General features: G+C 40.3%; 1 protein-coding gene across 2 annotated transcripts; it reads left to right on the forward strand.

The window, feature by feature from the left end:
- Positions 1 to 2,487: 2,487 nt before the first annotated feature.
- LOC147612092 (putative clathrin assembly protein At4g40080) lies at positions 2,488 to 4,318 on the forward strand. 2 transcript variants are annotated; one of them, XM_086783968.1, is made up of 2 exons: positions 2,488 to 2,721; positions 2,808 to 4,318. In XM_086783968.1, exon 2 carries the CDS (start codon positions 2,836 to 2,838, stop codon positions 3,925 to 3,927), a length of 1,092 nt encoding a protein of 363 aa, XP_086640094.1. In that variant the 5' UTR covers positions 2,488 to 2,721; positions 2,808 to 2,835; the 3' UTR covers positions 3,928 to 4,318. The 2 variants fall into 2 exon arrangements, with proteins under 2 accessions (XP_086640094.1, XP_086640095.1); XM_086783969.1 differs by having other exon boundaries at positions 2,832 to 4,318.
- The last annotated feature ends 11,982 nt before the right edge of the window (positions 4,319 to 16,300 follow it).

The following is a 16,300-nucleotide window of genomic DNA, read 5'->3' on the forward strand; positions in this document are numbered from 1 at the left end:
CTAATGAGCATTCAATGAGTAGATGCTCATGAGTTGTCAAATTGCCCATTTTGGGGATCATTTATGAAGGGTGTAAGGAGTGTCATAAAAAGGTTGACTTTTTTTGATTCCCACTGACCTTTTTTTGAAAATGCCCATATCTCCTTAATTTTAAATTCAAAAAATATCCCCCCCTAAAAAAGAAAATTCGTATTTCCCACTAGACTCCAAAAAAAATTCGAATTTAATTTTCCGTGAAGTCTGCTTCTTGTCAATCTCAGTTTTCCTCGAAAATAAAGATACACCATGATTGGTCTCTCTTGGTCACGTATGTTACCTCACTCGTAACATAAATCAACACACATTAGTGTGATACTAGTCTCTCTTGGGAAAATCTATTACATCCCACCACAAAGCAACACACATTTACTCTCAGGTAACTATGAAAATTCTACCCTAGGAATGCCTCTAGAATTATATCTCAGAACACAGCTATACACATGGCTTGTACCCGTGTGTATAGCCGTGTTCTAAGATTCGACGGCCCCTATAGCATTCAATATGCTTGATTAAATGGAAAGACAAACGAAGGATATAAAGCAGTGCCTTCATGCACAACAAAGCACTTTGCCATAAGCCAACAAGAAGAGAACTCCATGAGAATTTAAGTATAGTAAGATGGTGTTTTTGAAAGTAAGGCCAAAGTAGAGTATGCTTTCTCTTGGTAACTTAAAGGAGCTAGTCCCAAGCTATTTTTGGTGTGCAAAGTGGGTGAACTAGCATATGAGCTTTAACTTCTTCCTCCCATCAAAGTGTATAATGTGTTCCATGTTAGCCTACTTAAGTGGAACCTGAGAAGATTTTAAGTGTTCGAGAAAGGATTATTCAAAATCAAACCCTTTGTGAGTATTTCATTCAATGAAAGCATTACCCTATTGTAATAGATGTGGAGAATCTCTTTTTCTTCCCAAAAAAAGGTGCAAGTACAAATGTCCTTCTCAAGTAAAAGCAAGAACTCTTTATTCTTTTCTCACAAAAAGGGTTTGTGCACTCTATTCTATTCACAGCTTTCATGTATTCTTTGTTTAAAAAAACTTCAACCAAAAATCATACACTAAGGTTTATATTTGTACCTTACACACATTAAAAGTAAATATCCATCTATTTTTGACATAAGCCATGTACTTACTCTTTCTCTCCTCTCCTCTTATACATATATTATTCCTTTATGTATTCTCTCTCCTCTCCTCTAATACATATATTATTCCTTTATGCATTCTCTCTCCTCTCCAACTTATACAAATATTATTCCTCTATGCATTCTAAGGTTAAGCATACATAATAAAATATTTCTTTTGACAACCATACTTCTAATCAATTAACTCAATGCTCACACAACTCTTTCCCACACGTAATAAAATAAGTGCGTACACCAATTAAATCTTCAACCTAGGAACATAGAAAATAAATAAATTAGTAAATAAAATTAAATCATTTTCTTACAAAAGATAATGGAGTCTTACGCCCTCCCTTCCTTTAACTCAACAAGATGTCCTCATCTTGGGAACAAGGGAAACTCTAGGGTATCTTATCCTCGGTTAGCCAAGTTGCATCTCAATAGGGTAATGCTTCCATTGAATGAAATACTCATGAAGGGTTTGATTTTGAAGAATCCTTTCTCAAACACTTAAAATATTCCTTTCGAAGGGTTTGCATTCTAAGGTCAAGCATACATAATAAAATATTATTTTTGACTCAGCAACTCCTTCTCACATATAATAAAGTAAGTGCATACACAAATTAAATCTTCCATCCATAGGAACATAGAAAATAAATAAATTAGTAAATAAATAAATTTTTTTACAAAAATTTTGAATCTTCCATTCATATTCTTTTTGAATACCTCCTATCCTCTTGGGTATTTTGTAGATCCAACTATTGAATTTTTGGAGCAAGAAGACCAAGAGGAACGTAGAGGCCCCGTTTCTTGAAGAAGAGAAAGGGGAGAGAGAGAGAGACAGGTATTAACGCCGGTAGAATGCAACACGAGGGCATATACGACCAACGGTGGGACTCGGGGGAGAGAGAGAGAGAGAGAGAGAGAGAGAGAGAGAGAGAAGAAGCTTTTTTAACGTCGTAGGAACAATCCCAAGAGACCAAATATGATCTATCCGACGGGAGTGAGATTCGAACACAAGACGTGTTGAATAACAACTCCATGAGCTAACCAATCTGCCACACATTGAGTGATAGAAAGGTTAGCCTATTTTGTTTATTTATCCACACACCCATTTGAAGAAGCTCCTTTAACGTAGTAGGAACAATCCCAAGAGACCAAATATGATCTATAGGAGGAGAGTGAGATTCGAACACAAGACTTGTTGAGAGAGAGAGAGTGTGTGTGTGTTGCATTAAGAAATTGATTGATGGTGTTTGAAAGTCGAGGCGTTTATTAAGTCCAAATATTATTACAATGATTTGAATAAATGAAAAATGAGATCATCACGTAGCGAATTGCGGTGTTGCCCAGTCACGCCGACTCAGTCCTAGCGAGGTGTATGTTCGACGCGATTTCCATGCGTCGCGATGGAAAGCCCCCCCATTGAGGAGAAGCCTCTGCAGCATCATCACATAAGCAACTGTCGGTTTGTTATGAAGCTTGCCTTCAATTTTTCTGTTAGTTACAGGTTCTTAACACACTGCGAGTCCAACGGTTGAGTACAAGCAAGAAGGAAATCAGAGGTATGGAGATCTCTTCCCATCTTAAGGAAATGGCCGCAGTTTAGCTCTTAATTGATGTGATTATCTCTTAATGTGTGATTAACCAGGCCTTTGATTGCCTTCCTTGTTAGGGCCATGTCGCTGCATGTGAGAAAGGGGATGAAATTGAGGATGAGGAGAATATGCGGAATCTTGAAGGACAGAATCTCCATGGGGCGGGTGAAGGCGGGGGGGAATCGACGGCTGAAAGGCTGGCATGTGGCGCTGATCTGCGCAACAAGCCATGAGGAGGCTCCTGCAAGCGAAGAGCTGGTGGGTTTGGTGCTGCAAGCAGGCACAGGCTCTCGCATGCGAGTATCTCAGTGTATAAGCTTGCTTATGGAAAGGTTAAACAAAACAAAGAGCTGGATTGTTGCCCTCAAATGCCTTACCCTCATCCACAAGGCCCTCCATCATGGTGGCTTCATCTTCCAAGACCAATTAAGCTTCTACCCTACCCATGGTGGTAGAAATTATCTCAACCTTTCCAGATTCAGAGATAAGAGTAGCCCCTTCGCTTGGGAAGCCTCCTCTTGGATCAGATGGTATGCCAGATTTCTAGAAGCCCTCATGGAAGCTTCTAGAACCTTGGGTACATTCTTAGACTCCAACTCCAAGCTTACCCCCTCTCAGAAGGTTTCTAGCTTGCATAATGATGGCTTGATGGCAAAGATCATGGTTTTGAATGAACTCCTTCATGAGATTTGTGGATGCCCTTTGAAGAACACTGCAGCACCAAGCAACAGATTGATCAAAGACGCCCTTCAGCTTATCATCCTGGACAGCCTCATGGCCCAAGATGAGGTCCGAATCCACCTCAAAGAAATCTTCAAGAGGCTGACAGACCTTACCGCCTCCAACATCTCGGAATTGCTGCGTGTATGTGAGCAGCTCGCCACCGAGTCCATGACTCTAGTCCACCTCGTTGAGCATGCCCTTGCTATGAATTTGCTGCAGTCACATCAATGTCCAGAGAGGATTCTTTTCACGGACTATGAACTCATGAACATCAAAGAAGCTCTCAGAACACTGCGAGTTTCAGTTGCAGCGGCGGCGCCTACAGCACAGGTGAAGAAGGATCCTTCCAATGGCTCATTTTTTCATCTCAAATTGTCTTCTTTTGTTAGCTGGAAGGGTTCGCAGTCATTGCAGAGAATAGTACAAGCTGGCACAAATGCTGATTCATGATGTAGGCAAGAACAAGAAATAAATTCACAGGTTTACCCCATAGGTTTGTATGTGAGAACATATCCAAGCTCAAAAGCACACACATTAGATGAGTGAAACCTCTCTGAAGCTTACCTGTTGTTGGTGGTTCATCGAAAAAGAGCAGCCAAGGCCGTGTGAGGATTTGAACTTCTCTTGGTGTACACATCTACCTATTTTGGTCAGAATTTGAGCGAAGCCGAACTAAGTTTAGTTGCTTCTTATCACTGTCATAAGGTATCATAAAAGGTGTGCTGAAATGATGCTTCAAAGCCAAAGCCCATGCTTGTAAACACAATAAAGGCATGCTATGTTCTTCTGTTTCACAATTTGGAAAGCCGCAAGAAGCATTGCTTGATAGCTTTGATTTGCAGTGGCAATCTAATACCTTCTTAGCATTGAATTCTACTTTGGCTAAATGTGAAAGATGGAACTATTCTGCACTATTCATTTCTTTTTTCTCATTGTGAGGATGCTAACTTGCCTTTAGGTTTTAAGTGGGATATTGAACTTTAGATATGTGGAGAAATTCATGGCTTCGAGAGATTGTAGCAAACAATGAGTGAATCTTGTTTAAATTTGTGAGGTTCTGTAGTTTGAAAACTTCATGCTGAAATCTGAAAGTAAACCAAAGAGAGGGGACTCCCAGAAGGCTGACATTGCAGCCCTTTCTTTCTCCATCAAAGTGGAGGATACTCCATAGCAAATGATTGGAATACACCTCCTTTTGCAAAAATGTAATATTCTTATATTTTGACCCCCATTAGATGTGACCTTTGTTAAATTCCCTTTTGCACCATTCAAGCTTGAGTTTAGTCTATCTTCCATTGATATGGGCTAGATGCCTTAACCCACATTAAAAAATAGAGAGTAAGTTACTAGCCAACCAGGGTCATATCTTTGACGACTTTCCCTCTACTTATCAACGCCATATTTTTAACCAAAAATGCTTTGACCGTTAAAAATGGAAAGAAAAGCATGGAATAAAGATCAAACTTGCAAGAGACTAGAAAAATGTTAAGAAAATTCTTGTTCAAAATCCTTCCAAGCCATGACGAGGCGTAGGGAAAGGACACGTGGTGTCCTTTTCCGAGAGGAGCCATGTCATTGCCACTTCCAATAGCTGTGCATTCTTTCTCGGCCATCCTGGGTTAGGGGAGTGCATCCAACGAATTTCATCTCATGAGTTGTCGAAGTGTAGGTTTGGTGCACAATTATTTGCGAGCTCCTCTTGTCAAACTTGATTGCACCACAAAGCCTCACGTCTAGGCACTTCCTTTATTGAAGGTACAAATCTTGCATGGATAGTGGGGATTGCAAAGGGATGGCAAGTAATCCCACATGCAAAGGCAATGTGGAAGATGAAAGGGAATATATATTCCAAAGGGACCCCTCCTAGCTTCAACTCCCCAAAACTTGTCTTTTGTGGAAGATTGGAGGGTTGCTTAGGCAGTGGTGGGGACCAACTTCAACATGCCACAGACTCCAAAGGCCCATGATGATATCCTAGCGCGTGGCTCTAAAAAGCACATTGGGCATATGCCATTTGTGGTGTGGTATCATGCCACATCATGGGTGGCATGACAATTCTTGGATTCCAAGATAGTATCAGAGCCCCAAGGTGAAATCTCGCATGTGTAGTGGGGATTGCAAGATGGCAAAAGGGATGCCAATAAAAGGCAATGTGGAAGATGAAAATATATATAAAGTCCAAAGGGACTCCTCCATTCAACTCCCCCAAGCTTGTCTTTTGTGGAAGATTGGAGGATTGGTTAGGTGGAGAGGGGACCTACCTTAACATGCCAAAGCCTCTAGAGGACCATGCGGATGTGTGTGCCTCTTGGGGTGCTAGCAACTCTAGAAGCATACTAGGTACATATGTTGGCATCCATCTGTCATTCATAGTATGGTATCATGACACATCATGGGCGGCATGGCAACTCTTGGTTTCCAAGATCCTCACTTTCTTGTTCTCTCAAATTCTATCCTTTCTTGGAGATGCTTTAGAACTTCATTACAACTTCACCACCTCCCTTCTTGGCATTTTTCCTTCATGCTCAACTTTCTCTACAAAGACTTCATTACAACACCTTTGTCACATTACGCACCACCTTTTTCACTTTGGTGGTTACCTCCTATTAGCTCAAGAGTAAAGAGGGCATGTGTGTTAGTCTCTTCCATTGTATCACATCTTCCTTATAGTTCTGGTTCTCTTTCTTGTCTAGGTGAGTTCCTTTTTTCCATGTCACTCCATTCAACCACCATTGGTGTGCATCTTTCATGTGTAGATAATGTTATGGCTTTTTATATTCTACTTATTGATTTGTAACATTTCAATTGGCCCTACGTTTTTAATATCATGGACGTTGATGTGTCATGTTGTTATAATCTCTTTGATTTTTTTATTTAAAAAAACTCTCGTTGTTGATGTGTTTTTTTCTATTTGCTTAAAATTTTTAACTTTCTTGTTTCGCTAATGTGTCAACATTTGGCTTATAATGGGTAAATTCCTAAAATAATGCTGCCCTATTGGACGATTGGTATGACCCCTAACCATGATGTATGGAGGCTTGTGGGACCATGTGGCTAGGCTAACATGATTATTGTAAGCCTTAAAAGGCCTTTGTTTTAAGTTAAGGTGGAGGGGCTATATAGCTAAGCTAGCATGGAGGCGCTTTGCTCTGAGGCTAATGTGGCTATTGTAGGGCTTAAAAGGCCTTTTTATAAAGGTAAGGTAACTTAGAGTGTTGATTTAACAGCAAGTCTAAGACCAAAATAAATTATTTACCACTAATATAATAAATAAAAGCTCAATTCAATCGAATCCCTGGAATGTAGGTAAGGTGTGATTTTTTACCCTCTGAGAATATAACCATTGAAGGAACAACGGATATCAATAGGCCAATTTTAAGATAGTTTTTGGGAGCCATACAAGTGGCATTAAAGCTATCATCTTTCCTTGTTTAAGGTGTAGTGGAGTACAAGGCTTGTGTCATGGAAATTAAACAATCATGGAAAGGATAGACAATAACAAGGATTGATGCACAACACTCAATGATTAAGAGTTTGATTAAGAAAAATAAATGTCTACAGCATAACCTTAGCCCAATAAAAAGAACTACTTTTAGAACCATCATGAAATGTGGGAAGAGTCAAGTGTGAAAAGACACAAAATAGGAAGAAGATCTTGAGAATAAGATGAGGGGAATTAAGGGAAACTTAGATCTCATCCTAGAAAAGAAGAGGGCAACTTAGAGAGCTAGGGGTAGGGCATCAAGCAAGTCAAGACCATGGAGGATATATAACAACCATGTGTATACAAGGTTCCATGAAAGAGAAGACCCGACTGAATGTAGCCCTCAAAAAACTTAAGAAGTTCTCAAAGTAACATGAGTTTTATAATTTTATGGAGCTAGAAAGATTGGAGAAGAGATAGAGGCTTAGATTAAGGAACTTGAGGACTACTTTGACCTTAGAGAGTTTGATGAGGTGGGCAAGGTAAAAGTAGACATACTTCATCTTAAGGGAGCAACTAAGCTTTAGTGGAAGAGGGGGAAAATTCCAAAGGAGGAACCGACCTCCAATGCCACCACAAGATTAAGCAAGGAATCAAAAGATGCCATAACAATATGATCCTGAGCTCATTGTTGAAAGTGTTTTAAAATTGGGAGCATGCTAAAGATGCAATGGACCTATGGCATATGGAATTCTAATTCACAAACAAGGATCCATTCCCAAATCCTGAGCTCAAGAGAGATATGAAAGTTAAAGCTACAAAAATGAATAGCCCCATCCATAGACACCTCAAAGGAGAAGAAGATATGGTTGTATACTTATAAGGTTAAAAATAGTAATTTGGTTCATAAGTGTGGAATTTTGATACATTTTGGTAGTGTCCATTGCTTCATATCTTTAAAATTTGTTAAGAGCTTGAATCAAGAACTGGATAAAGCCTGACAGACTTGTAGAGTTGGCTAGTGGAAAGAAAACCTTCACTAGTGGAGTACTCAAGTCTTTAAACTTCAATCTAGGAAATGTCCAATCCTAAGGCAGCTTCCAAGTCATTAAACATCAATCTAGCTAATTTTCAATCCTAATTCAAATTACAAGTCTTCAAATGGGAAAAATATAATGTTATACTAGGGATGGATTAGTTAAGACCAGTCCATATAATGTGAATCTAAGAGGGTTTCGCTCATATAGGAGTTAACCAAAAACGTCTCACGACACGAGCTGAGATGGATAGCCATGCAACACCTGTATGAATTTTTCGTTTCATCCCGTTAAGGACAAGCGAGTTATATTAGGGATGGATTAGTTAAGACCAGTCATAGAATGTGAATCTAAGAGAGTTATACTAGGGATGGATTTGTTAAGACCAGTCACATAGAATGTTATATTAGGGATGGATTAGTTAAGACTAGTCATATAATGTTATACTAGGGATGGACTAGTTAAGATCAGGCATAGAATGTTATACTAGATATGGATTAGTTAAGGCTAGTCATAGAATAACATATTAGGGGGGATTTTTTTCTGGTGAGCATTTTCTAGGCGAGCGCTTTTTTGGAATCGGGCGAGCAGATTCCAAAAAGATTCCCTTCCCCTCCATCAAGAGAGAGAGGGGCAAAGAGAGTTGGAGAGAGAGGGAGAGAGAGATTCATAGCATAATTATTTAAGAGAGGGAGAAGGCGAGAGAGAGCGAGAGGGAGTGAGGGAGAAAAACATAACATTACATCCTCTAGATCGAGGTTATTTCTTCTAAGTGAAAATAAAACCAAGTTCATTCACATACAACTTCCAAATACCACTCTTTAGTCAGAATTGTTGGTACATCATCATCTTTACTTCTTTGGGCTACACTTGTCTCTGGGGTGAAGGCATAAAGAAAGCAAACAATGTTCGTTCCCTTTCGCACTTCTTCAAGCAAGAGATGCTCAGACGCATCATCAATAAACCATGGGCTTGCCATATTGTAATTAAGCCCACCACTTTGGTCTTCACTTGAGAAATATAATCATCACTACCAGGAAGTGGTAAGGATGTGAGACCTTTCCATGCTTGTGCACCATCAATGGTCTTTAGCTTAACCTCTGCATTGGTGGCCTCCCTCGCGCGATATGCATAGCAACAACTTCAATGCTAATATTTGATGAGGCCATCACGAACAATATGAAGGAGGGTTGTGGTGTACTCTACTCACGAGGCTTAGCTAAATGGTGATTAACAAAGTTCTATGGAGATTATCTCTATATTTATTGTAGTGGGAGAGGTGTACTCTAATTTTACAACAAACAAAAAAAAACACCTTTCTTCTTTTTTAATGTCAATAATAAAGGCATCTTTCCTCAAATTTCTACACCATAATAATGAAAGGCATTTTTTGTACTTTTTTGGGGAAGAGCGAGTATGTATTGTTTTTTTTTGTACATGCAATTTCAGATAAGGGTTCGTGTGCTTGCTAGCCCACCTTACCTCTCTATTCTCTCTAACTCTTTGTTCCCCTCTCATTTCCCTAAGATTTCTAATCGTTTAATGCTCAACACAAATACCATTCATCAGTAGAAGATCATGTTTTGTAATACCATACCTACTTGAAAATGTGCAATCCATAACAAGAGGAGGGGGAGGGAGGGAGGGGGAGAGAAAGATATTGCATAATCAAACCCTCTACACAATGAGATTTCTTCCACACTGAGGTCACAAAAGTCCCGAAATACCGCAAGACATGTAAAAATTCCATGCATTTAATGGTCTAAATTAGGGTAGGTTCTCCTACAAGACAAGGCATTGTAGAGCTCCAAGTCCGATAGGATAGGTTGGTGGATGAACATATTCTCGTTCTGCCTCAAGCCAAGAACATGCAAATAAATGAAATACAAGTGCTTGCATATAAGTTGCGGCTTCTTCTTGCCTTCTCTATCTACAAAATCTTCACGTAAAAAATGGTTCTTCGTTCACATGAAGATCATATTTTCCAGCATGTGCATCATCCCCCTACGATTGAACTTAAAAACTTCATGCTTGTTCTCTTGCCTCTGCACTTCTTCTACCGTAGTTTTCATTTTCAAAGCGGCCTCTATTTTTTTGTCTCTTACTTTGTTATAAAAGTGTGGTACTTGACTCTTATGCCATTTTGCATGCTTGAGCCACATACATGTGTGTTAGTAGTGGACCCATATGATGGTTCTTTATTACTTGTTATTGTAAAGGACCTTGTAGCCCCACCACTACTAGGTGGGGTGGGCATAACACCTTCTGCATTCTTGCTCTCCACTTGGTATCCACCTTCCCATAATAAATATACCTCCTCGTCTCTGTGAGGTTAGTTCCCATAGCAACTAGCCATATCTTGGGTGGTGGATTGGGCTTTAAATCTATGTTGGTGTCCACAATATAGCAATGAAGCACGTGATCATGAAAAACCACATCCATTGTCTAATGAGACCATTAGGGTGCTTGCAATAGCCTTCGAATGATGGTGCAAGCACACTCTTTGTAGATCTGGCTATGTGTTGCCCACACCTCTTACTCTCATAAGGTGTTCACTGCATGTGACCTTGCTGCCAATGTATGTCCTTCAGATTATCCACATTTCTTCATTCATCGTGCGTTTAATCCCACTAAACTCTGTGACTTCTACTATTCTTTCAGGAGTACTGGTTGTATCACGCTCCTTAAAAATAATATTATGTGGCCTCCCCATATACTTGTGGTCTCGTACATGTATTCCAAACAATGCATGGCCTCATTATCAATATCAATGACAACAGCTGGCTAGTCTCTTGTGAGATGTGCACTTTCTTTGTCTCACCGGGGTGAGGGGGATATGGGTGTTCCTTCAATTTCCTGATTAACTGTTCGGACCACTTGGGTTGGGCTTGTAGTAGACAGTCATTCTTTCAGTTTCTTCAAGCTTGGTCCTCTCCCTATGTGCTTGCCTTGAGAGTAAGAGACTGCCTTGAGAGTAAGAGACTGCCTTATTAGTGCTTTGCAAAATTGCATTTTCCATATCGGTAGTACATGCATCATAAAGAGAAATATTGCGTCTACATTCTTTCCCTGCAAGCCAACTCCTGTTAGCCTTCTGCCTCCAAGAAGTTCAGATGTGAACTGAGCTGATCATGGTCATCTTTTACCTTGTGCTAGTAGGGTTTTTTTCCCCATGAGAACACACCCTTAGTGTGTTAGCAGCCATGTGAACCCTAGTGCCAGGGCTACTTGAGTTGTATTCCAATCACTCATTATCTCGTTCGAGTACATTCCAGCTATTGCCATCGTCTCTGTTGCTTTCTGAGCTCGTGTGCGTGTTTTGTTTATGAGTCTGTGCTGAGAATATTCTTTCACATCCAGTATTGGTATCATAGTCTTGTTGTTCTACTGCTCCTGCTCTACTGATCGTCTCATTGGTGCCACGGCTTGTTTTGGGTAAGATCTTGCTCTGCGCACTTTCAATCAAATCTAGGGTTTTGCCTTCTATTGTACATTAGCATTATTTTTGTTAATACTACCGTACATTTAAGGCTCACCCCCATACTAGCTCTTCACTCAGCTTTTCACACCGAGGTTTTTAGTTGGTACTACTATTGATGATGTTTAGTCATTGAGCTTTCTTTTGACATATTACTTCTATGTTTGTCAGCTTTGAGCTGTCAGCCTCTCAGGATTCCTCTTGAGCATTTGACTTTTGCATTAGTTGATTTTGCTTAGTCAGCTCATTTAACTATGTGAGTTAGTATTACCTTATATGTAGTTCAACCCTTTGATTTTCGCATTCAGTGTCTGCCTTCTTTCAGTCTCCAACATTTAGCACTTCACTCTCACTTTCAACATGTGGCTCTTGGCTTTTAACATTCATCACTTTGCTTTACATTTAGAAATCTGTTTTCTACCACGATTTCCTATCTTCAGCGCTTCACATTTCAAAATAAGCAGTTGGTCGAGTTTACTTTTCTGGCCGAGTTTACTTTCAGCAGAGTCAAATTACACGTCTACCGACTTTGATCTACCTGATGTCGCATCATCTTTAGATCTGATGATGACACATCACCTTCAGAACTGCTGACTGCTGCACGTTAGCATCAAAATTGTTGACGACACATTAGCATATCAGAACTGTTGACTCCACATCAACTTTGGATCTGTTGACCATGTCACCTTTGGATGTGCTGACTCTATGTCAACATCAAACTTGTTGATTCTACGTTAGCTTCCATTTTACTGATTCCTCGTCGGCTTCGGATCTATCTCTCCATTAACATCAGGTGTGATGTCTCCACGTTAGCATCAAACCTACTGATTCCATGTCTGCTTTTGTCTTGCTGATTCCACGTCAGCTTTCGGTTAGCTGATTTCGACCTTCTACTTCCCCATCCGATTTCGTACTTGCCAATTCAGCAACCTGCTTCTAGTAGTTTTTCACATCTCTCTATAGACATTTGAAGTACTTTGACTCCCTTTGATGTGCAACATGTCTGGAAACACCAATAAATTGTTCGGCATGCTATCCAATTGAGGATAAGTTGGATGGAACCAAGTATCCCATGTGGGTATATATGATGCATCAAGTTCTGGTGGCAAAGAACCTGTGGATATATGTATCTGGTGCTGCCACCCGGCTAGCTGGGTCCGCATTTGCTATCAACACGTCCGATGGATCCCCTATTGGAACTAGTGAATCTAGTTCTAGTGGCAGTGTACAACCTGAACCTGTTCCTCCTACACTGGAACAACTCAGATAGGATGCCAAAGATGCAAGTTATTCCTCACATCCAATTGTGTTCCTCTGCTACTAAGAGTGCATGGGATGTCCTTGCCTCTATATCAGATCCGCAATCAAACCCAAGCTGCCTATCTTTGGGGAAAAATCTTGACTTGGAGCATCTCATAGAGAGTGAATCTATGGACGCATTTCTGACCCATGTCAAGGATCTGCAAGAATAGCTGATTGATAATGATGAGATTATTCTAGATAGTTCTCTTGTCTTTACTATTCTCAATGGCCTACTTGAATCATATCAAGGATTTTCTGCCACACTCCGCCTCCCAAATGAAGAGCAATTTAGAATTGTATACATTTTATGAGTTGGTGGCTCTCCTACTTCAGGAAGAGAAATCTCATTCCAATCGGAACAATATGCTTACTTCCACAATTAGACATTTGGTGCCTCCCATCATGGCAAAGGAAAATTTGGGGCTTCACCTTGTGTTAAGCCTAAGGGCAAAGCACCAGCCTAGTTAGATAACCCTAAGCCTAGATGAGCCAACTGAGAAGAAGAAGAGATGCAATTACTGTCAAAAATCTGGTCATGTTTTAGAGGACTATCAAAAGCGGAAGGAGAGAGAGAAGAAGAAGTAGCAGCACAAGGACATTTTCTGCCTCTTGTCTTTCCTTTTTGTTAGATGTTGACTGGTACTTTGATTTTGGTGCCACTAACCACATTACTTCCTGCAAGTAGCCGTTTTCTACCTTGAGAGATGCTCTGTCAAGTGGAACAATTTTGTGTGCTAACAATGCATCCTATGGCAATGTGGAATTAACTTCATGCTCTGGGGATCCTTATACTCTTACTGACACATTGTATGTATCTAGAATCCACAAGAATCTCATTTCTGTCTCAACACTTGCCAAAGCTGGCTTGAAGATTCAATTTTCTGATCATTGATGTTCCATTCATGACAAAACTGATTCTGATGCGCTTCTCTTATCTGGTACATTGTGTAATGGCCTATACAAGCTTGAAATGTATGGCATGAGTACTTATCCTCATGAAGATGCCTTGACTATTTCCACACCACATATTCAGTGTGACACTGAGCTTTGGCATGCTCGGTCTGGTCACTTGAATTTTCCATCTCTTCTAACGGTTATAGCATGAAGCTATGGTTCATGAGGTATCACCTATGCAACTCGCCCACAAGCATGTGTGCGACATATGTATACTAGGAAAGATGCATCGCCAATCCTTTCCTAAAGATGGCACTATCCATGATACTTGCCCATTACAGCTAGTGCACACTAATCTATGTGTTCCATGTGAGCTTCCTCATTCGGTGGGACATCTGTACTTCATGACTTTCATTGATGAAGACTACACATGCTTCTACTAGTTATATGGTCTGAAAGTCAAGTCGGATGCCTTCTCATCTTTCCATCAGTTTCTTCCTCTTGTCGAAAATGCTTGCAATCATAAGCTACTAACATTGCGTACCGATAGAGAGGGGGAATATTTATCAAATGAGTTTACTGCTTTCATGCTATCCCGTGGAATTTCTCATCAATGTACTACTCCTTATACACCACAGCAGAATGGTGCGGGTGAATGTCAAAATCGGACTCATGGAAATGGCTATGTGTATGCTCAAAAGCAAGGATCTACCTTCTAGATTTTGGCTTGAAGCAGTCATGTGTGCAGATTTATAGATTAGACAAAGAAGAATCTGACACAATGGCAACTCACATTAACAAGTTCAAGCCACTCAAGCAACAACTAGTAGGAATCAAGAAGAATATTGAAGAGGATGAAGCAGTTGTAGTTCTCCTCAATAGCGTCGACGTTCTTGTGTGTCCACACTCAAAAATGTCAACAAAACTCTAACTAAAGTTGAGTCCACTACTTGAGAACGAGTCTAAACTCAAAAACACATCAAATGTCACTTAAGGAATCAATCAAAATGCTTTGTATGCTGGAAAAGGAAAAATTGTTAGATGTAATCATCATTGTGGCAAGCTTGGTCACACCTTTGCAAATTGTCATTTCAAAAATAAGTCAAAAAGAATTTGTAATGCTTGTGGAGGAATTAGGGCACTTGGAAGAACATTGCTACTCTCAAAATAGAATCAAGAAAACAACTATGCGGAAGTATAGAATTACATACATACAACTATGTGGAATCAAGATGCCTCTAGCTCCAAAACTATCCTCTAAAACACATACACACACACACACACACACACACATACACACACACACACACACACATATATATATATATATATATATATATATATATATATATATATTGTATGTCCTACCCTTTGGCACTGATACTTGGCATAATAGCTCAAAGGTTGGGAGATAAAATTATATATCACATTGTATCGGGATAAAAGATTGCAAGAAGGCATGGAAGGAACTCAACAAAGTCTTTGGAGTGAAACCAAGAGCTCGAAGATTAACCTTTTGATGGGGGGCAGTGATGGCGGGTAGGTACAGGTCATGGGGGGGGGACTCTCAGCTCCTCATTTTGCTAGATTAAAAACTTGCCAACATTTCTCTTTTACAACAATGTATATATTATACCTATACTTCATGATCTTTGCTAATCGAGCATGAATTTTAAAATTAGAGAAAATGATTCAAATTATAAACTACAAAGGATGGATCAACCACTGTGCCTTTTTTTTCCCAAGAAAAAGATCCTTCTATTAGCTAATAAAAAACCAGCCATGAAGCGCTAAATACAACCATAAAAGGCTAGATGCAAACTAGCCTCCATGTATGGGGTAAGGATCAAAGAATCAAAATGTGGAGAAAGATGTAATTCTCCTCCGGCTGGCTTCTCTATGACGATAAGGCTATCTCATATAAGGGGGGGGAATAACCACACAGGTGGTCTGTAATGCAAGTGGGATCACCACCTCTATCTATGAGATAAAAGGGCCAAGCCACCAGAGCCTCAAGAAAGCTTCCTTTTGCTTCCACATGCCGTCAAACCCACCCTACAACTTCCCCCACTGACCGCGGAGTGTATGAATGATGTTGAGCCAAATTCTCCTAATGGACTCTGCAGGTGGAGTGTGGGTACCCTCAATGGCTTAGCTACATCTAGCTCTCCATATGCGCCAAGCGCTGCAATGCTATTGCAAATTTCCCATCTCTCACACGAGCCCAGACTCTAGTAATCAATAGACGAAACTCACACTAGTACTGCCCAAATGCGAAGGTGAGAGACCTAAAGGGCTATCCCCCCACCTTCCTCCACATAAACCATGACAACCTTAGCCTTTGTGGCCCAAGCGATAGTTCCCCATAAAATGATACAAGTTGACGTTTTGTCCATCATGAAAATGTAGAGAATCCGCTACCAAACTTCCGAAATGCAAAGGTGAGAGACCTGAAGGGCTATCCCCCCACCTTCCTCCACATAAACCATGACAACCTCAGCCTTTGTGGCCCAAGCGACAATTCCCCATGAAATGATATGGGTAGAGTTTCTGTCCATCGTGAAAATGCAGAGAATCCACTACCAAACTTGCTGAGCCTTTAGGCAATCAAAAGACATTGTCGATGATAGTTCTGAGGGTGGCCATACCTCGGACAAGCTACTAGTCGACCACCAATAACCATGTGCC

The sequence above is a fragment of the Cibotium barometz genome, chromosome 46 (genome assembly GCF_041138505.1).
Source record: "Cibotium barometz isolate CiBa-2024 chromosome 46, ASM4113850v1, whole genome shotgun sequence".
Classification (NCBI taxonomy): Eukaryota; Viridiplantae; Streptophyta; class Polypodiopsida; order Cyatheales; family Cibotiaceae; genus Cibotium; species Cibotium barometz.